Raw genomic sequence first — 22,467 nt, 5'->3', positions numbered from 1 at the left:
TCACCTCGAGCGGTAGGCTTCTTCTGTCTGGGGTGGATTTTCAGATTCTGCCGGGAGTGAGGGGTGCTAATGGCATCTGAAGGGTGGAAGACAACGACACTGCCATCCTACAAAGCTCAGGACTCCCCCTCACCTCCAGGGATTCCTGGGTCCAACAAGTCGATGCACTGAGGTGACAAATCCTGATTCAGACAAGTATCCTTTTATGATTGCAACAAACTCACAGGCATCTTCACCTGTCAACTTCTGTCTACCTTTTTTGCAAAATACAGTTCCTTGCAATAGGCAAATCTCTATGAGACACAATATAGGGACCTACTAACTTTATTTTGCTCCAGCAGGAAGAACAGAAGGGATGTTTTGGGGAGATGCACTAAAGTTTTGGGAATTTTTGACTTGAAATTATCAATGCTGCTATGTTCCAGCATCACTAGCCCTGGGGTGGACTCTGCTCCATGTCCACCACCACTGAGACCCGAAGGAGACATCTAAACTTGAACCTCACTTATTCTAACACCATCTGTCTTATGTGGTTAATGGACCACCCAATACAATGATAGATGTAAAACTATGTTATAGGCCGGCGCTGTGGCTCACTAGGCTAATCCTTCGCCTGCGGCGCTGGCACCCTGGGTTCTAATCCCAGTTGGAGAGCCAGTTCTGTCCTGGTTGCTCCTCTTCCAGTCCAGCTCTCTGCTGTGGCCCATGAAGGCAGTGGAGGATGGCCCAAGTGCTTGGGCCCTGCACCCACATGGGAGACCAGGAGGAAGCACCTGGCTCCTGCCTTCAGATCAGCACAGTGCCAGCCGTGGTGGCCATTTGGGGGGTGAACCAACGGAAGGAAGAACTTTGTCTCTCTCTCTCTCTAACTCTGCCTGTCAAAAAAATTTTTTTTAATAAACAAAACTATGTTATAAACTAGATGGCATTAACATTATCATTGCTATACTTCTGGATTAACCATCTTTAAAATCCTATGGAAAAATAAAATATATTGATACTACATTAGAACTGTAAGATCACAAATGACTTTTTAAAATCTATGTACCAAAAATTAAAAAAAAAGTTGGGGCCCATAGTGAGCTAAGCCTCCACCAGTGGCGCCAGCATCCCATATGGGCACCAGTTCTTGTCCTAGCTGCTCCTCTTCCAATCCAGCTCCCTGCTAATGTGCCTTGGAAAGTATTGAAAGATGGCTCAAGTGCTTGGGCCCCTGCACCCACATGGGAGACCTGGAAGAAGCTCCTGTCTCTTGGCTTCGGATAGGCCCAGCTCCAGCTATTGTGGCCATTTGGGGAGTGGACCAGCAGATGGAAGACCTTTCTCTCTGTCTCTCCCTCTCTCTGTAATTCTATTTCTCAAATAAATAGATTAAAAAATTTTTTTAAATCTATGTACCCCAATTTTTATGTTCCTTTTGAAATTTTAAAAAATATATATTCTAAAATATTTTTAATGTTCTAAGATATTAATGCATAAGATAATTTTAATATATCAAATATACATATAAAAATACACTGGCCGGCGCCGCGGCTCAATAGATTAATCCTCCACCTAGCGGCGCCGGCACTCTGGGTTCTAGTCCCGGTCAGGGTGCCGGATTCTGTCCCAGTTGCCCCTCTTCCAGGCCAGCTCTCTGCTGTGGCCAGGGAGTGCAGTGGAGGATGGCCCAAGTGCTTGGGCCCTGCACCCCATGGGAGACCAGGAGAAGCACCTGGCTCCTGCCTTCGCATCAGCGCGGTGCGCCGGCCGCAGCGCGCCGGCCACGGCGGCCATTGGAGGGTGAACCAACGGCAAAGGAAGACCTTTCTCTCTGTCTCTCTCTCACTGTCCACTCTACCTGTTAAAAAAAAAAAAAAAAACTGCAAAATATTAGGACAGAAGAATTAAAATTCCTAATTTAAGGGGCCAGCACTGTGGCACAGCGGGTTAAAGCCCTGGCCTGAGGTGCCAGCATCCCATATGGGCACCAGTTCTAGTCCCGGCTGCTCCTCTTCCGATCCAGCTCTCTGTGCGGCCTGGGAAAACAGTGGGAGATGGCCCAAGTCCTTGGGCCCCTGCACCCACATGGGAGGCCTGGAGGAAGCCCCTGGCTCCTGGCTTCGGATCAGCACAGCACCGGCCGTTGTGGCCATCTGGGGAGTGAACCAATGGATGGAGGGCCTCTCTCTCTGTCTCTGCCTCTCTCTGTAACTCTTCAAATAAATAAAATAAATCTTTTTAAAAAAATTCCTAATTTAACACACATTATAATTTGTAATAGCAAAACAGAGGTCTCACAGATTCCTGCTAGAATTTTCATAAAACTCAATGTATTAATTATCAACTAATAATAATTAGTTGAATCATGACAAGCAAATCCCAAAAACATTAATCCAGTACCTGTACTCACTGCCCTCAGGCCGGTGAAGGGTAGATATATTCATTGGAGTTGACCTTGAAAAAGACATACAGAGCTTTGAAGATTCAGGTTTCCGGAATACAAAAAAAAAAAAAAAAGATCATAACTCTCTGTAGTTATGAGAAATGAGTCTTCTCAATATTTATTTTTTACTTCATATGACTTATAAAACACAAGTGTATGCATTAAACGTGTGACCATTTTTCATTACTAACTTCAGTCTATAACTAAATGCTGTCCATCATTAGCACTGTGCACAGTTCTAGGTAGCACAATTTTAACTAAAAAAAGGAGGGGAGAATAAGTAACAAATAATTATGTAATTTAAAGCGAGAATTTCAATCAGACGATTCCAATAATTACAATATCTAGTATTTAGTATGGAACATATTTTTAATGATTCCAGAAAGCTTCACATAAAAACACTACTTAAACTCCAAGTACTGTATGTGAGTTGTGTAGATTTCAAAAGAAAAACAACACACACAGTGTTTTTGGAGCTTCTGGATTTGCTCTAACAAAAGTCTTGGAGAATCTACATGTTCGGCACCAGGTGACAAGGCACAATTTGACTGGGATGTAGTCCTGGTCCACCGCTCTCATATGAAATGCTGACTCACAGAAACCTCAGAGCCACATCTTAAACTGCAGAAACCCCAAGAAGGATCTTACACCACTTTCCTCTTCAGCGGCTTTCCAAAAGAGAACCCCATCAATCAAGTGAAGGAGGTGAAGGTAATAAAATCAAAATAAAAACAAGAGCCAGGCGTCTCTCCTACAGGATCTAACAGCAGGAACATGCCGTAAGTCTTGCAGAGAATTCACCTGCCCCTGCAAATGATCTGCTGATACAAGGTAAGTAACCAGGTTAGAAATCACTCAAAGCAGCACTTTGTTTTTCCCTCCCTTCATCGATGATCAAAGTCTGTACCTCTGCATGCATACAGAGCTTTAACATTTAAGTACGCCACTGTTATCCAGAATGCTGGCAGAAAAGTAGCACTTAACTAGTGTTTTCCACCCTGACGTGCGGCTCTAATGGAGAAAGGAAGAACAGTTATTAGAGTTCTTTCTCCACTGCATTAGAGGGGGAGTAGGGCTATTTACTTGAAATAACAGAAGTTCACATAACCTACATGATTCTAAACCTTAATGCTCTTCAAACTGTCCTTTTCATTCCTTTAGTACCTACCAGGAAAACTGGAAAAAGAAGCAAAAGAAACCACCCCTCTATCCCCAAAAATGCTCACAATCTCCAGGGAAAAACAAGAGAGATTAGCGGTTCAGCCAAGTTCACAGAGCTGGGGAGTAGCAGACCCAAGATGAAGCCAGAATTGTCTTGCCTGCTTTTTTTCTACTCAGATACAGTGACGTGAATACATGACTAACTCAAAAACAGTGGAGAAGCCACTGGCTCCCATAGGCTGGCCAGCTGCACTGGAATCGCCCTGAGCCTGAAATTCTGGAGACCTGACGTAGGGCCAGCAAAACCACACCTGTGGATCCATTCCTCGGGCGATCACAGTAAGTGGCAAGGCTTCTGGAACTGGTGGTAAAATACAGTGAAGTTAAATGAGGCTTGAGTACCTGCCAACAGGCACAGAATAGCAGGGGCAGTAGCAACGGAATAGGCTTAACATGGGTCACAGCTGGGGTGTGCCCGGGACTGCTGGCCATGTGTGCTGAAATAGCCAGTTGAGTCTGGACATGGGCCGGGGGCCAGGTGCAAGGTACTTTCATCAAGGTGTGTGATCAGAGCCCTTGGGCTCCCGTGGGCACAAGACAGACGTAGCTTCCCAAGAACTATTCCAGGACACCCCCGAGAAGAGGCCAAACTGCAAAGCAGCCAGAAACTGAGCACCCAGGGCTACAGGAAAGGGTTCCACAGGGAAAACAGGAAGGAGCGCAGATTGCCTTTTGTCATGGAAGAAAACAAGGTCTGCTTAAGTTTCAATGGCAACTTTGATTTGTAGTGACCAACAGTTGTGTGAGTTTATATTGACAAAATTTTCATTATTGTTATCATGTCAGAAGACTCTATACCATAAATCATAATTTTTGTCCTGGAACATAAAGGTTCTTTACTTAAAAAAAAGAAAAAACAAGCCGGCGCCGCGGCTCACTAGGCTAATCCTCCGCCTAGCGGCGCCGGCACACCGGGTTCTAGTCCCGGTCGGGGCGCCGGATTCTGTCCCGGTTGCCCCTCTTCCAGGCCAGCTCTCTGCTGTGGCCCAGGAGTGCAGTGGAGGATAGCCCAAGTGCTTGGGCCCTGCACCCCATGGGAGACCAGGAAAAGCACCTGGCTCCTGGCTCCTGCCATCGGATCAGCGCGGTGCGCCGGCCGCAGCGCGCCGGCCGCGGCGGCCATTGGAGGGTGAACCAACGGCAAAGGAAGACCTTTCTCTCTGTTTCTCTCTCTCACTGTCCACTCTGCCTGTCCAAAAAAAAAAAAAAAGAAAACACAAAATATAGAAATTTGTCAATGGCAAACAGTAAATGTTCTCACTACTAACATCACTCTCCAAAAGGCAACCACCAGTCATAGCTTACACATTCATGTGTATTCAAACTTTTTTTTTACATTGTATTGTGCTACAAACAAGTTTCTCAATGAGAATGCTGTTTGGCGGGCGCCACGGCTCACTAGACTAATCCTCCACCTGTGGTGCCGGCACACCGGGTTCTAGTCCCGGTTGGGGCACCGGATTCTGTCCCGGTTGCCCCTCTTCCAGTCCAGCTCTCTGCTGTGGCCCGGGAAGGCAGTGGAGGATGGCCCAGGTGCTTGGGCCCCGCACCCCATGGGAGACCAGGAGAAGCACCTGGCTCCTGACTTTGGATCAGCGCAACGCACTGGCTGTAGCGGCCACTTGGGGGGTGAACCAACGGAAAAGGAAGACCTTTCTCTCTGTCTCTCTCTCTCACTGTCTAATTCTGCCTGTCACAAAAAAAAAAAAAAAAAAAAAAAAAAAAGAGAGAGAGAGAGAGAGGAGAGAGAGAGAATGCTGTTTGCAGGGTGGGCACTTGGCACAGCAGCCACTTGCATTCCATGTAGGAGTGCCTGGGTTCGAGACCCAGCTCCACTCCAGATGCCAGCTCGCTGCTGATGCACACACTGGGAGGCAGCAGATGATGGCTCAAGCACTTGGGTCACTACCACCCACGTGCGAGACCTGGATGGAGCTCCTGGCTCCTGGCTTCAGGCAGGCTCAGCCCTGGCCACTGCAGCCGTTTGGGGAGTGAACCAGCAGATGGAAGACCTCTCTTTGTCTCTGTCTCCTCTCTCTCTGTAACTGACTTTCAAATGAACAAATAAATCTATTTAAAAAAAAAAAAAAAAAAAGGCAGATATCCCCAGCAGGGGGAACAAAGGACTCTCAGGTGAGAATTAAGCCAGAGCTTGGCAGACAGGCAAGACTGTAGCAGAGGAAGTGGGCCAGGTTTACCACAGACAGCAGAGGAGGGGAGCTGTAGGTACAGGCGGGAACACAAGAGTGGATCAGAGGCTAAGCAGGCAAGGATGCCTGAGACAGATGGATGGGCAGACGAACAGACACAGAGGTCTCTCAACTATTACCTCACCTGACAGCTCACAGAAGAACTGTCAGAACCAGCCCCACAGCCATCCTGTCGCCACGCACAGACCCCCCAGGCCACACCAGGCAGGGGCTACTGACTCAGCACGCAATCTTCTGATTGCACCACAAATTCACAGCAACACCACGGAGAAGACATAGGATCACTGTGACCTGGAAGAAGCATTCTCCTTCTCACTGTAAAGCACGCAGACCAAAGGGGATCTCCTCTGATCTTAGATATCAGAGTTTGCTTCACCAGCTGCATAACTGCAGGTTGAAGCGTTCCACGCAGTAATAAAGCTACAGACCTATTAAAGTTACTGAAGGAGAGGAGGGAGGTACGAAGGGCAGGCACTGAGATGCGGAGTAGGGGATCCCTGTCCCTGAGAGGGTTTCCCTGAGTGAAGCCCTGGGGCTGGGGCTGTGGTGCAGCAGGTAAAGCCACCACCTGCAGCACCAGCATCCCATATGGGCACCGGTTCAAGTCCCAGCTGCTCCACTTCGGATCCAGCTTCCAGCTGATGGCCTAGGAAAGCAGTGGAAGATGACGCACATACTTGGGCCCCTGCACCCACATGGGATACCTGAGGGAAGCTCCTGGCACATGGTTTTAGGCTGGCCCAGCTCCAGCCATTGCAGCTATCTGGGGAGTAACCCAGTGCATAGAATCTCTCTCTCTCCCCCATTTCTCTTTCTCTAATTCTGCCTTTCCAATAAATAAAACATAGATCTTTTAAAAACAAAAAACATAAAGTTACAAGTGTGCAGCGTAAGAGAGAACATTAAGTTCCCTTCTAAGTTCAAAGCGAGGGTCGATGCTCAAGGATAGAAGGGGACGAAGCTCCTTGAAATCAGACAAGGAGAGAGCACAGCCAAAGCTCCACGACGGATCTGCAGACAACGTAAAACGCAGCACTGAGTGGGCCACGAAGGCCAGACGCAGAACTGAGGGCCATGGGAATCATCTGGGGGCCAGCAGGGTCTTCAGGGATGCTGACCAAACCCACCTGCTGTTCCCAATTCTCAGGAGGACTCACTGGCTCAAGATGATCTGTAATTCATGATTCACACTCATGTGGATGCTCCGTTCTCTCTCACACTGACGACACACACACACACACTACACACAATTTACACATGCATGTATAAAACACACATCCGTGGAAGACTCAATTTGCAAAACGCACAGCACACACAACATACAACTCACAAAAACACACCCAGCACAATTCACACACAACTTGTTTCACACAAATTACATACAACACAGGCTCACATGACACATACATAATACACACACCCAACACGTAAAACACATATGCATACAACATGTGCAACACATGCACAACACACATATGCACGCAACACACAGGCACATGCATTTAAAATACTGAATAGAGCACCTTTAGGTTTTGTTTCTGGTTTATTTGCTGCAGTACTCACAGCACTTGTTAGAAAGTAGAGTTTGCGGGGCCGGGGACCAGTGCCATGGCACAGGTTTAACCTCCACCTGCAGTTCCGGCATCCCATGTGGGCGCCGGTTCTAGTCCCGGCTGCCCCTCTTCCAATCCAGCTCTCTGCTATGGCCTGGGAAAGCAGTAGAAGATGGCCCAAGTCCTTGGGCCCCTGCACCCACGTGGGAGACCCAGAAGAAGCTCCTGGCTCCTGGCTTCAGATCAGTGCAGCTCTGGTCGTTGCAGCCATTTAGAGAGTGAACCAACAGACGGAAGACCTTTCTCTCTGTCTCTCTCACTGTCTGTAACTCTACCTCTCAAATAAATAAATAAAATCAAAAAAAAAAAAAAGAAAGAAAGAAAGAAAGTAGAGTCTGCCTTAGGGCGTGGTAGGCTGCACTGGTACAGCCACTGACACCTCCCTGTGTCCCCATAAACTTGCTCAGAAAATGAGAAGGCTACACACAGTCATCCCCAAGGTTCAAGAGTCATATTCAGAGAGCGAAATTTTTATTTAAAAGCAATGTTGAAAATTATCCAACAACTACATCGGACAGAACATACATGAAGATTAAAAAAAGAATAGTAATGTCTCAAATCATGTATATGTGTCTTCGAGAAACAGGAAAGGACACACCCAGGCCCAAGTGCAATGGTTCACCAGGGTCAACACCCTGGATGCCAGAAGCAGGAGCAGCCCAGAGACCTGGAGGACAGCCTCATCCAGACACAGTCGACCCCAAGACATCACTATCTCTGGTCACCCCCAGGCCCTCCAGCACCCAGCTCCCCAGCCTCTGATCCCGAGCTCCCCACACCTTGACTCTGCAGCTCTGCAGTCCATGCAGCCACAGTCCAAGAGGTCCCAGCTGTTCCTTCTTCTAAACTCAGAGCACTTCTTGCTGAGACCACTCATTTGGCACCTAATTCCACACTGACTTGCAGTAGGGCCAACTCAATTATTCGTTTGTGCTATCAATACTGAATCTATCTATCACACACTGTGTATTAGTTCCTTCCGGATTATAAAACAGGTTGTCATCACTCCCACGGTGGCTAACAGAGAGCCTCATTCATAAAACTACTAATGAAATAAATGCTTAAAGAAAAGAGATAATTCAAAAGTTCTCACAGGGTGAAAGCCATCTCTACCTAATCAAATAAACTGTAATCAAATGTTTTTGTGCTAATTAAGGGTATGTGTGCATATCTGTATGCACACACATACAAGGACACTTCCACCTAAAGACATAGCAACATGAAGGGAACATGTTCAGCTACTGAAAAGCTCACTAGATTTGATATTAAACAAATAGAAACCAAAACATAATATTGCAAACTTATCCCATTAAATCTCTAGAGAGCGTTTCTACTGCTAACTTACGCTCTAAGGAAATATCTCCTGGAACAAACTGCAGAAATTCTAAGTGTAAAATAGAAAAATGGAGAAGCAGAGTTTTTAAGGCATGACAAAAGCTGAGTGCTTTTTATCCACAGGGTCATCCCATACCCAAGTTGCTGGCATGTCCTAATTTTCAAGCACTGTTCAGACAAAAGCATCTTTATTACCCGTCCCATGAATTAGAGTAGTTAACACAAAAAACTTTACATGTCAAACCCACCGTGGCGTGGGGCACTCCCAAACAGAGGCCAGGGTCCTCAGAGTCACTCACAAGAATAAAACACAACCAGCGGAGCTGGCACTGTGGCGCAGCAGGTTAAAGCTGCCACCTGCAGTGCCAGCATCCCATATGGGCGCCGGTTCTAGTCCTGCTGCTCTACTTCCAATCCAGCTCTCTGCTATAGCCTGCGAAAGAAGTAGAAGATGGCCAAAGTCCTTGGGCCCCTGCACCCCCATGGGAGACCCAGAAGAAGCTCCTGGCTCCTGGCTTCAGATCTGCTCTGGCCGTTGTGGCCATCTGGGGAGTGAACCAGCAGATAGAAGACCTCTCTCTCTCTGCCTCTGCCTCCCTGTAACTCTGCCTTTCAAATAAATAAATAAATATTTAAAAACAACAACAACACATGACCAACACACAAGACTACTGAGAAGGCAATGTGCAATTTCTTGGTCCTAACTATCTAGCATCTAACACAGCTGAAACAGGCTCCCTAAGCTAAAGCACATACTACTGAGGGGGTGACCCGGCCAGGCAAAGACCAGCCACAACCCAAGGAAAAAAAAGCTCAAATGTCTCTACAAATAGTCCACAAAACTGATGACACTTAGGTAACTGAAAGTTTAGAGGGGTCTTGCTCAAAATAAAATAAAAAAAAGGTGTGTGGGCGTGTAGACAGGTGTTTGGTCTAGCAATTAAGATGCCAGTTAGCACACCTGCATCCCACACTGGCATGCCTGGGTTTGATATCTGGATCCATTCCCAATTCAGCTTCCTGTTAATGCAGACCCTGGGAGGCAGAAATTGCAGTGCAAGTAACTGGGTTCCTGTCACCCATGTAGGAAACCTGGGTTGAATTCTCAGCTCCCTGCTTCAGCCTGGTCCAGTCCTGGCTGTTGCAACTTTGGATTTAAAATACTTAAAACCAGCAAATAGATTGTTTCCCTTAACTCTGATAACCACAATGCCAACCAGGACAAGATTGAGCAGTATGCACAGCTTATAGAACAGGTGTAATCACAAATAGGCAAAACTGAACTGAAGACAAAATCAGTATTCCACATTTTACATTTAAACTATCATGTGGGAGGCAATCACACCACTCAAAAAGAAAGTCTGAGGCCGGCGTAGTGTGTTAAGCATCTGCCTTCGGGGCTGGCATCCCATATGGGCACTGGTTTGAGTTCCAGCTGCTCCTCTTCCAATCCAGCTCTCTGCTAATGGCCTGGGAAAGCAGTAGAAGATGGCCCAAGTCCTTGGGACCCTCTACCCACATGGGAGACCCAGAAGAAGCTCCTGGTCCCTAGCTTCAGATCCGTCCAGCTCCAGCCATTGCGGCCATTTGGGGAGTGAACCAACAGACAGAAAATCTCTCTCTCTCTAACTCTACCTCTCAAGTAAATAAATAAAATCTTAAAAAACAAATAAAATTCAATGTAAAGACATAATACAGAAAGTTATCTGTTTCAGAATTTATTTAACATAATAGGAAAATCTTCAGGGGTTCCTGAAACTCACATAACTGTCTTTATTAATATTTTCCAACTGAGGAAGTGAGAAGTTGTTACTGCCTAACAACATTCAAATAGCCCATATTAAAGAGAAAAGGCACACTCATACCCATACAAGTGCGTACACACACACACAAACACACACACACATAATTAACATCTCAGATACACGGATTCAAAATTCTGGGGCAAATAGGAATGATCAAGGATAAGGTTATGTGGGGGAAATGAGTCAGAATAAAAGCAGGTACTCGGGGCCGGTGCTGTGGCAGAGTAGGTTAAGCCTCCATCTGAGGCACCAGCATCCTATATGGGCACAGGTTCGTACCCCAGCTGCTCCTCTTTCAATCCAGCTCTCTGCTATGGCTTGGGAAAGCAGTCGAAGATGCCCACGTACTTGGGCCCCTGCACATGCATGGGACACCCGGAAGCAGCTCCTGGCTTCTGGCTTCGGATCGGCTCAGCTCTGGACATTGTGAACATTTTGGGGGTGAACCAGCAGATGGAAGACCTTTCTCTCTGTCTCTTTCTCTCTGTAATGCTGCCTCTCAAATAAATAAATAAATAAATAAAATTTTAAAAAGACACATGCTCTTGAATATTTCTTGAGACACTCTCCCCAGGACAAGTACATGCTGAACCAAAATCTTATCTACTTGAAATATGATCATTCCTGCCAACATTTACCTGGACTAACATTTTTTTTCCTTTCATGTAAAGAAAAGGACAATATATATGTTCTAACAATATTCTCTACTCATTAGATTACCTTCACAATTATAACAAATAGCTCCCTGTCAAGGATCTAAAAAAAAACAGTGTAACTTAAAAGAGTCACAATTCTGACTTTAATAAGCAAACTGTAGTTGTGAAAATACAGTATCTTTTTCAGACTACTCTTTTCTTAAGTATCTTCACAGCATTTTGTACCAGTAATGGGTGGTCATTAAGTTAACTGTTACACCAGGTAGAACTCTGGTTACACGATGGACAGAGATAACAGTCTCTGTTCACAGCATTGTATAACACTGGATTTTAAAGTCCCACTGATGCACTATCTACTCCTACTAAGACTCTAGGTCTCTGGGGCAGGGGCATAGATGAGCAAGGTTCACGTCCATTAAATACGGCCCCAATCCCTGCAAGAACTGGAGACCACTATTAAATAGCAGGGGCACTTAACTTGGAATAAAAGCACTCTACATAAAAGAATGAAAAATTGATTGCTTCATAAGTGATCGGTGGCTGCTTAAAAACTGACTACAATCACTCTGCTTAGCAACAGGGAAGCTTCGAGAGAGGTCACTCTTTTCCTGTACAGAGGTAATTCCTGGAACCTCATGGAGAATCATTTTTCCCAGAAACTACAAAGACTAAACAGAACCAAGAACAAACAGCAGTGCCTCCTGCCCCAAAAGATTAAGATTTCCTATGAAACCCGGTGACAGTCAACCTCCTGCCCCCAGACCCAGGCCCGATCCTTGGAAAGCTGCTCTCTCCCACTTGCCTCCTCTACTAGGATCTGCAGGATGGTCGCTGTCCCCTCAAATCCCCAACACAGACAGAGGTAAGGAGAAGTGGAGCTCGGCCCCAGCTGACAGCAACACCAAGGGGAAAGGTGCAAGTGGATCTTTCCCAAGCAGGGCTGTGACAGGACCTCCGAGGCTGAAGGCAGGTCTTACTAACAGCACTGGGCAGCCGAGGGGGCTGCAGCTGGGACAGACCCGCTGACCCTGGATGAACTCTGCTGACACCAGAAAGAGGCTCCTCAGGAGACAGGCCCAGGGCTGCGGCCCAGGCTGGTCGCAGGAGCCAGGCACGAACTCCTCCGAGAGGGAATTAGAGAAAGACCCAGAGAAGCAACCATGATGTACAAATGGGTCTGTGGACTGTGACGTCCCAGTACACTAAAAACCTAGCCCCGCATACTAACGGCCCCTAAGTGAACCTGGCCTTCCTAGAACATCCGGCCAACTAAAGGGTTCCACCTGACACCTCAGGCCCTGCAACTGCTCCTAGCTGTGCTGGAAACCCTGATGTAGGAATTAATGAGCCAGCCACCTTCTGACAACACGTGAGCAACCTGAACACTGACATAACCAGCCATGCTGTATCTACAAGAGGGAGAACACAAGTCCGTTCTGTAGTATTCTGCTCCTGCGAAGAGACTCAGGATCTTCCAGCACGTTCAGTAACACAATTTCACTTTTCCATTTTTATTTCAGGTGAACGAACCTACAAAGTCTCCTGGGCCTCTCGTTACTTCTTTACTGAGACCATCAGGGTACATCCAAGGCAGGGAAGTGAATGTCAGCTTGGTGAGAAAGGGAATAAACAAAATGGAAATCTAAAATGTATGGTGATATATTTCCTGGAACAACAAGGTTAAAAATGTGACCCCATGTCAATGCAAAAGAGCAACCAGAAACAAATCCAAAAACTCCTGAGATGGAAGACTGGCTGTGGGGCCAGCACTGTGACGTAAGCAGGTAAAGCCACTGCCTGAAATGCCACATCCCATATGGGCACTGGTTCATGTCCTGGCTGCTCCACTTCCAATTCAGCTGCCTACTAATGACCTGGGAATGCAGAGGCAGATGGCCCAAGTGCTTGGGATCCTACCAACCAAGTGGGATCATCCACAAGTAGCTGCTGGTTCCTGGCCTCAGGCTGGCCCAGCCCTGGCCATTGCAGCCACCTGGAGAATGAACCAACAGATAGAAGGCAGAAGGTCTCTCTCTCTCTCTTTCTCTCTCTCTCTCTCTCTCTCTCCCCTTTCTTCCCTCCCTCCCTCACTGTACTCTGGCTTTCAAATAAATAAATATTAAAAAAAAAAGATTGACTGTATTGGGCAATGTAGGAGAAGTGACCACAGAAACTCCAGGGAGTGAGACTTTCCTGTCTCTAAGGCTTTACTTGTTCGATGAACTCCACTCCAGTGATTGTGGAAATACAGTGTCTCTCTGTACAGAACCAAGTATCCAGAAGAGAAGTCAGCCCCATGAACACCTCCCTCCTCAACCAAAGGCTCAGAACCCAGGAATGGTGCTGCTGAAGTGGCCCTTGCTCACTAACTGTGCCTCTGGACTTCTGCCCACTGCTTACTGGGCACCTACCAGGAGCCAAGAATCCAACAGGAACCCAAGGGGTCAAGGGCTCTGCTCACACAGCCACCACCGGTTGGCCACTCTGTAAGCTCTCATAGCACAGACTGGGTTTGTGTAAATGCTTGTTAAATGAATAAATAATATAATAAAGTCATCCACTCTGATCTTTGCTGATTCTCCAACTGCGAGCTTGAAAGCATGGTGCTTCAGATAATCCCATATCTGGAGCGATCAGCACTTCACAATGAGACAGTCAACCTGGAGCACAAAGGTTTCAATTCCCCTCCCACTCTCTCCAACAACACTCAGCACCCTAAGCTGAGAAAGCTGATGGATGTCTCCAATGAGGCCTTCCAGCCTTGAATCTGCAACACAAATTAACCAGAGCGGAGTCACGACATTCTCAAAATCAAGTAGATTTTCATTGTGGTTTAACTGCAAGCAGAGGGGGAGACTCCAAGGATCGTAAATCTAGATAACAGGCCTTTAAATAAGGCCCTGTTTAAAACTGTATTAAAACTACCAGCCAAAAACCAAACTTCAGAGTAGAAGGAAGAAAACTCAACAAGGAATGACTGTGGACTTGTAAACTGCAATATTATCAGTCCAACAATTACAAATGACAGCAAAGGCAGGAGCTGGTGCAGTGGTCACAATGCCTCTTGAGACACATCTCACACGGCAGTACCTGGGTTCAATCTCCCAGTCCAGCTTCCTGCTAATGTGTGCCCTGGAAGGCAGCAGGAAATGAGACTCGAGTGGTTGGGTCACTGCCAACCACTTACAAGTCCCAGATTGTGTTACAGGTCTCTGGCTTTGTCCTGACCCAGCCGCAGCTGTTGTGAGCATCTGGGAAGGGAACCAGCCGATGGGAGTGATCTCTCCACCTCCTTGCTCTGCCTCTCAATAAATAAAAATTTTTAATTAAAAAAAAATCAGACTGAGGCTAAAGGAATGCAAAACATCATGATTCAGATTACTTCAAAATTACAAAGACTAGAATGGAAGAGGAACTATGTTCATCTATAATTTAGCATTTTACAATTTTAATGTCATAGTATTTCTCCAATAAATAAAATACAGATAAAAATGTGATCTAACTAACCACACAATTCCTATTTTTTTAAAAAATTCAATGTGCACATGCATAAATATGGAAGGAGTCCCCTGTCTGGTGCTGATGCAAATAGTGTGGGTCAGGCCCACAGATTTCAACCTTTTAATCCAGGACACAAAACAGCTTTCCAAGCTAATAAACAACAACAGCAACAACCGAGACTTAAATCCAGCAGCCTGAAGAAAAAATCTGTTCAACCCACTATCATTCACAGAATCCTTCCATACCTGATTTTTCCTATCTATTGTATAAAGCTCTTCAAGGAAAGAATTCTCTCAATTCATAACTCACAACACAGACAGCCCATGTAACAATCCAAGACATCCAAGGAACCTAGATGGCAACCCCTCACAAAAACAGACTGCTTACTGTAATTTAAAATTTTACAGCTCAGTATCTTAGCATTTTCCTACGTTGTCTGGAGGCCTTACTAAAATTAATCCCCCAATTAGACACTGAAGAAAGAAGAAAGAAAAGAAGGTAGGTATATGCTCAGAAGAGTTAACGCTCACCTCTTCAGCATGTCACCCCTATCTTCCTACCCCTTTACCAGCTGGAATTCCCAATTAGAGTCTCCTCTTTATGGGCACTATTATCTTCACGAACAAATGGATGCAATTACTTCTTTTGAGAGGTGACAAGGTTTTGGGCCCTCAACAAGAAAGAACAGAACACTGGCAACAATAGTAGGTAACCTTGCATGGCACACAATAAAAATCATAAAAGAAGGGCAATGAAAGCCAGCAACGTTGAAAACAGGTTTACAGAAAGGAAAGTGGAATGTGGGAAGAGCACCAAACAATAAGAAGTGGTTGGAAACTGATCACATCACTCAAAAGGTGATTGAGTGATCAATCACCTTACAAAACAGGAAATGTCCCCTAGCCCCCGGATTAAAAAAAAAAAAAAAAAAATCAGCTTGCCAAAACTAAGTCAAACAACACCAACCAGGAGTTTCCCTTTTTTTATGGTGCCTGCGTAATTATAAGAACTAGAAATGATCTGAATAATATGACTAGGATTTGAACTAGTGAGTCAGTTGATATATATGACATCAAAACTAAGATAATTCAATATGTTCTCTTTGCAATTCAGAAGAATGCTACAACTCATCCCATAAATCACTGCTTTAAAAAAAAATCAGTTCTAAAAAAAGAGAACCCATTTGAAAAAGGCTGGGAGGAGGAAGGCAAAAAGTGACTCATAACATCCCACAGCCTGTAGCCTCCAAACCATAACAAGAATATAAAACTAGTGGGTCCAGCATGAAACAAAATTGAGAACCTTGGGAGAGCTTTAACCTCATAAAGTTCAGATCCAAGCACCATGACTGTAGCACTGTAAATACCTTATTAGCATTTGGAGCGATCTTACACATCTGGCCATGAGTGTTTGTGTGTGAGTGAGTATGTGTGTGTGTGGGTGTCAGTGTTAGTATGTGTGTGGGGGTGGGTGTTAGTGTGTGTGTGGGGGGGTGGGTGTTAGTGTGTGTGTGGGTGTGTATTTGCTTTCCTAGCTTCCCAGCTAAATTTGACATCTAAAATTCTTAACCTAGAAAGAAACATTCAAATCCAGCTACTGCTATAACTCTGAAGAACTCTTTAAAGTCTATATATGTAAAAACACAAACATCAACGCTGCCACTTGATGTATGTGGTTTTTTTTAATGCAGGTAACAATATTTTAAATTTATCATGCCAATTATTCCATTTCATCCACCACCACACATACAGCTATCTCTGACAGCTTTCAGATGGACATAACAAAGTTTGCACGTTTCGGTAAGTTTGAGGCCCGACTCCAATGGAGTAGCTTAATGTTACATCACGGATATTATTTTCCTGTCTCTGCTGCTCCCTCCTCCAAGCACAACAAATTATCAATGAGACTCTGGAAAGAAAGAGTTGTTCACACATTTGTTTTCCAGAGTAAACTAATTACCTTTCGAAGAAAATAATGTGCACAAAGTTTAGGTGGCAGTAGAGAGAGAGCTGAGTCTCCTCTCAGCACACCTTCAAAGGTGGCCACGAGGCTGGAGCTCTGGCACAGATGGGCACTCTGCAGCAGCACCTCCAACGAGACCAGAGGATGAGGAGGGGGTAGGCAGACAGAATTCAGGTCCCAGAGCAAAGTGTATCTACTGAGCTCAACAGCCTGAAACACCACTCTCAAAGTCCACAAACGGGGGCTGGCCTTGTGGCATAGCAGGAAAAGCCACCACCTGCAACGCCAGCATCCCGTAGGGGCGCCGCCAGTTCAAGTCCTGGCTGCTCCACTTCTGATCCAGCTCCCTGCTAATGGCCTGGGAAAAGCAGTGGAAGACGGACCAGGTGCTTGGGTACCTGCTACCCATGTGGGAGACCCAAATGAAGCTGCTGGCCCCTGGTTTCTCAGCCTGACCCAGGCCCAGCTGTTGTAACCATCTGGGGAATGAACTAGCAGATGGAACATGGATCTCTCTCTCTCTCTCTCTCTCTAACTCTGACTTCCAAATAAATAAATGAATCTTATTTAAAAAAAAAAAAATACTCTACAAACCTTCCAATTGGCCATCTCTTTAAGATTTCTCTCTTTGGTAACAGTAATATACAAAATGCAAATAAACTGCTCACATAAAAATTTTTATATAACATACATTTTTTAAGATTTATTTATTTTTTATTTGAAAGGCAGACTTAGACAGAGAGAGAGAGACAGATCTTCCAACACTGGTTTACTCCCCAAATGGCCACAATGACCAGGGCTGGGTCTATCCAAAGCCAAGATCTTTCTCCGGGTTTCCCACATGGTTGCAGGGGGCCAAGCACTTGGGCCATCTTCCACTGCTTTTCCCAGGCCACAATCAGGGAGCTAGATCAGAAGTGGAGCAGCTGGGACTTGAACCAGTACCCATACAGGATGCCAGCGCTGCAAGTCACGGCCTAACCCACATTTAAAAAAAAATGTAAAGCAGTGGCTCTTTGACAAACACAGAGAACTGGCATTTCAGTGAGCTTTCCTCTACCAGTTTCATAGTCACCGAGAAAACGCTGAGTTGGACTGTTATACAAAGTGTTCCAAAAAGTTCATGAAAAATGAAATTAAAAGTTTACTGTGGTGCAAAAAAAAATCTGAAATCCGTGCAGTTTTTTTATAATATGTATTGTCCATGAACTTTCTGAAGATCACTGTACAATACAACATATTGGTGAAGCACTCTGGTAAATTAACCAGCAAAGCAGAGCATAGACTCAGAGACTCTAATCAGCACGAAGAAACTCGTGGACATACTAACAATTAAAAAGCCACAAGATGCAAAACATGGCATAGATTAAAAAAAAAAAAAACGCATTCCTTCTGCAAAAATAAATAAATAAATAAACCAAAACCATTTTGCACTCCTGAAAGACTGGGAAGCAGCTCCTTCTGTAGATTCAAGTCCAGTGTGTGCAGTGCAGGCACAGCCCAAGAAGTAAATGCTCAGTTAACCAAGAAGCTCATTTTTGCATTCCAGGCAACATGAAGCTGTCCTCCTTGGGAAGTTCCCTGCTTCCTCTCAAACTGGCTTCATGTGCCCAGGTAAAATTTTCCCTTAAGCCAGATGATGCGTGCTTTCAGGTTCTTTAAAGCCAAAAGGAACAATGTGTGATTGCATGAAACAAGAACGCAGGCCAGAGAAGGGGTGGCAGAAAGGAGCCCCCACTGTTGCTCTTGCCAAATGCTGGTGTGGCTGGTGTGGCTCACGTGCGGACCGGCAGCCCCTGGCGCACAGCTGCAGTTATCCGGACCTGTGGCCCCCAGGCTGCCTGCCACCACTGCCCACAGAAAGCTGGGGCAGCTTGCTGACAGGGTAGCTCTCCAAAACGACGGAGGCTTCACGTCCCCCAGCGAGAGGGCAGCAGGACGCACTGGTAACACCGAGGAGCAGGGAGAAGGCAGGAGAAAGTAGAGCGGGAAGATAAGAACTTGGGAGTTCTGCAGCTGTTACCAACTAACAAGGGCCCCCATAAAATAAAAACAACATTAGTCTACAAGACAGCACCCCGTGCACAGTGAAAACCAACACTGGACCAGCGCTTCGAAATGTAGGTAATATACAATGCATTAAAGACTGGCAGCCTTCATAGGAACTTTAAGAAAATATTCTACTCTTTTTTTGCCCAGTCTACATTATGTGCTTAAAATGGAATTTCTTTTCCATCCTCCTTGGTAGGAACAGAGCCCTGGAAAGCCCACATATGTTTTTGTGATATTTCCTGATATTTTAATAAAATGATGACAGCCAACTTAAAGAATTTCCTCCATATAAATTTTGATTGAAGAGTAAATGTGAAAGCAATACCCTGAGATAATTCAGCATGAAAAGTTGTTTTAAGTTTTTGCTTTGAAAGTAGATGTGTTGGTAAAATGTTTTCTTTTTTTTTTTTTAAAGTTCCACAATATAAAGAGACAGTGATATTTTTGATCTCTCCATTGGGGGGGGGAGGGGGTCCTATTAAGCCACCCTGGAAAACAACTTAATTCATCTAATTAAAACTAGTAAAACAACTCTATGTATTTACAAGACATAAAATTCCAGATGATCTTAAAGCACAGCTCTATAAACTCAACACAGACAAAACCACGCTCCATAAGGAAGTCCAAGATGGCAGAGCTAATGAAAACTGGGTGGGGGGAGCAAAGGGGAGGGGCGGCAGGAAGGGGATGACAGGAGCTGATCACAGCAACACAACAACTCTTTGATTTTTTTTTATTATTAAATGTGTAGGTCAGGTCTCAGCAAGGTTTACACACAAAAACATAGGAGCTTCCTGCGTGCGAACACATACACACCCTCTCTGCCCAGTCACTCAATAAGAAACTCATTAAATCTTAAAAAAAAAAAAAAAAAAAAAAAAAAGCTGTACCAACACACAGTGTTCAGAGGAATCAGGCTCAGTATATCTTAGTCAAAAGTGATCTTGCAGCCAGCCCTCCGGCAGGTGAGAACTTAGCGCTCACCCTCCTAGAGCCACTGCAAGATGACAGGTGAGTATTGTCACCAAAAAAGGCAAGTCTCTCCTGGCGTGGAGGGGAGGGTGTGTGGGGTGGGGGGTGGGGGGGTGTGCAGTCAAGCTGAGCATTCCCAGGCATCAGCAGTGTCTCTGAAGAAACAGGAGGCAGCTCCCTGACTGGGAGGGGGCTGCACCCCAGCGAGCTGAGACCTGTGCTCTGCCAGCACAGGTGGGGTACGGCCACTTCACCGGGCTATGGTGCACACAGAGCAGGGGGCCTGTTTGTAAGACAGGGCATGAATGGCGGGATGCTGTAAAAGAAAACAGAGCTAGAGGGCCAGGTGAAGCCACGGAGAAAATCCACACAGGGGAGGAGAAATGTGTACCTGAAGGCTGGCAAAATCAGATTACCAGAGCCGAGGGTTTCTAGCAGTCACTCTAGCCCTGCAAACGACCTGCCCTGGCTGCACACTTTGCCTACCCCGGTAAACCTGAATATTGTTCCCAGCTGAACCGCGCACCTATCTCCTGCCTTTAGCAATGCCCTCAGCAGGGTCTTCCAGGAGTCAGGAGGGTGACAGGCGCCGAGAATTCAGAGAGGATTCGTTTTTCCTCCTCCTACCGGCCTGTTTCCCCGGGCTGAATCACGCCAAATTCGAAATGGGAACATTTTCAGGGCGCGGGCATCGGAATGGGCCGCTGACCCCACACTCGGAAAAGTGTTCAAAAGGCAAACATAAAGTCGGCATCAGCTCCTCCCTGCTGATGAAAAACTGGCACGAACGAATTCACTTTCTGGCCAACAGCCCTGATGAAACCGTTACAAAAAAAAAAAAAAAAAAGTTCATGCTAAACTGCTCCAAATATAATTTCAAGAGGGGTCGGCCTATCCCCACCCATTCCATCCCCACACGGGCTACGAGTGGCCTCTCCAGGGTGACTGCTAAAATAAATGAAACATTGAACATTGTGGAACTTTAAAGGGCTTTTTTTTTGGGGGGGGGGGGGGGGTTGAGGGGGAAGACCTAGCAAAACCCGACCTCAAACTTAATGACAGTTGAGCACATGATCTCCAGAGAAGAAAGCGTAGATAACACTCCAGGAAATCAAGGCAGCCAATTCCACACAGGATCGCGGTGGAAGCGAGGCACAAGCCCCGGGCCTGAGGGAGGACGTTCCACGATCCCACCACAACACACGCGAACAATAGTAGTACTATCTTCCTCTGGCCACGCCGGGGCCGCCGGCAAGCCAGGCTGCCCGGGGGACCCCGGGGAACGAAATCTCCAAAGTCCAACGACAAGTTTCGCAGGAAAACCAGGCCAGCCGGCACCATCAGGCCGTCCCCAGTCAGCGAACGCGGCGGCGGCGGCGGCGGCGGCGGCAGCGCACCGCGCCGCTGCAGCATCAAGGACGCGCGGATCTCCAGGAGGGCAGAACGCACACTTCTTCACGGCAAGGCCGTTCGCTCCCGGCCCTAAAGGTTGCTCCATCTTGCGTGCTAACGCTGCGCGCCGAGGCCCCGCCGCAGCGCGCAGGGGGGATCGCGGCTGCACAACGCCAAGCCGGAGCCGGGAGGGCGGGGGCCGCGGCGCACACGCACCCGGCCCGGCCTCGGGGACCACGCCGCCGGCCGCCTCCCCCAACCCCGGGCCCGGTCGCCGCCGCCCCCGCCCCCAGGCCCCGCGCGCCCCCCGCCCCCAGGCGTCCCCCCACCGGCGGCCCGGGCCCTCCCAGGTGGTGACAGCACGGCACAGCCCGCCGCCCGAGCGCGGGGCGCGGGCGCTAGGGCCGGGGCAGAGGAGCGGGGCGGGGGCCTGGTTACCTTCCGACAGCTCCAGCTCCAGCTCGGCCAGGCGGGCCCTCACCTCCAGGGGCAGAGCCATGCCTTCCAGGCTGCGGTCCGCCATGCTCGCCGCAGACGCCTCCGCCCTGCCGGCCTCCTCTTTGTTCGCAGGCGGAGGTCTCGGCGGCCGCTCCTCGCGCCCAGTGGAACCGCACCGAGAAGGAGGCGGCGGGCGCGGGCGCGGGCGGCCAGGAGGCGGCGGCGGCGGCGGTGGTGGCGGCGGCGGCGGCGGGCGCGCAGGGATTTCTCCTCCTCCCCTAGGCGCCTCCTCGGCGCGGCCCCGCAAAGGCGGCCTCGCGCCCGCTCCGCGCGCCCCCACGCGGGCCTCGGCCCGCTCAGCCCGCGCTCCGCGGGCTCCTGGCGCTGCGGCCGCCGCGGTCACGGCCACTGCTCGCTCCTCCGCGGCCGCCCTGCCCGGCGGGAGCGCCGCTGCGCGCGCTCGTGACAACAGGGGGCGCGCGCCGGGGGCGGGTGCAGGGCGCGCGCCGGCACGGGGGCGCGCGGGTGCAGCGCGCGCTCCCGGGGGCGCGCTGGGGAGGGCGCGGGGCCGCGGTGGTCCCCTGGCGGGCAGCACACGCGCGGAGCCAAGCAGGGCTGCGCGGACCCGGGCTTGGGTCCCGAACGGCGGGATCTCTCCGGGTCCGGTAGGGCCCTTGCGGCCCAGCCCCAATGCCTGGTCTCCCTCTGGCTTGACGCATAGAATACCTCCTGGAGCCCCAGTTAAAACTTCAAGTGCTCTGGCTGTTGGAGGGCTGATTTTTTTTTTTTTTAATGAATACTTTTAGAAGGGGAGATACAAGACAGCATGGGCTGCCTATGCTGCGAGCTTCTAATTCCATACCTGGAACCGACTAGCGTATGACC

At 47.8% G+C, this 22,467-nt stretch overlaps 1 protein-coding gene across 4 annotated transcripts in view; it reads right to left on the bottom strand.

Moving 5' to 3' along the window:
* DIP2C (disco interacting protein 2 homolog C) overlaps positions 1 to 22,017 on the bottom strand; it is a 486,706-nt gene extending 464,689 nt beyond the window's left edge. For 2 of the 4 annotated variants that reach the window (XM_008249367.4, XM_008249368.4), the window contains exon 1: positions 21,583 to 21,815. In XM_008249367.4, the coding sequence (XP_008247589.1) occupies positions 21,583 to 21,667 (85 nt within the window). In that variant the 5' untranslated portion in view covers positions 21,668 to 21,815. Of the gene's footprint in view, positions 1 to 21,582 lie in introns of all 4 variants that reach the window. The other 2 variants (XM_008249365.4, XM_008249366.4) reach the window with 2 other exon arrangements.
* Between the last annotated feature and the right edge of the window lie 450 nt (positions 22,018 to 22,467).

This window comes from Oryctolagus cuniculus, chromosome 13 (assembly GCF_964237555.1).
Source record: "Oryctolagus cuniculus chromosome 13, mOryCun1.1, whole genome shotgun sequence".
Classification (NCBI taxonomy): domain Eukaryota; kingdom Metazoa; phylum Chordata; class Mammalia; order Lagomorpha; family Leporidae; genus Oryctolagus; species Oryctolagus cuniculus.
The sequence above is the reverse complement of the archived record's forward strand: the minus strand, read 5'-3'. Positions and strand labels throughout refer to the sequence as shown.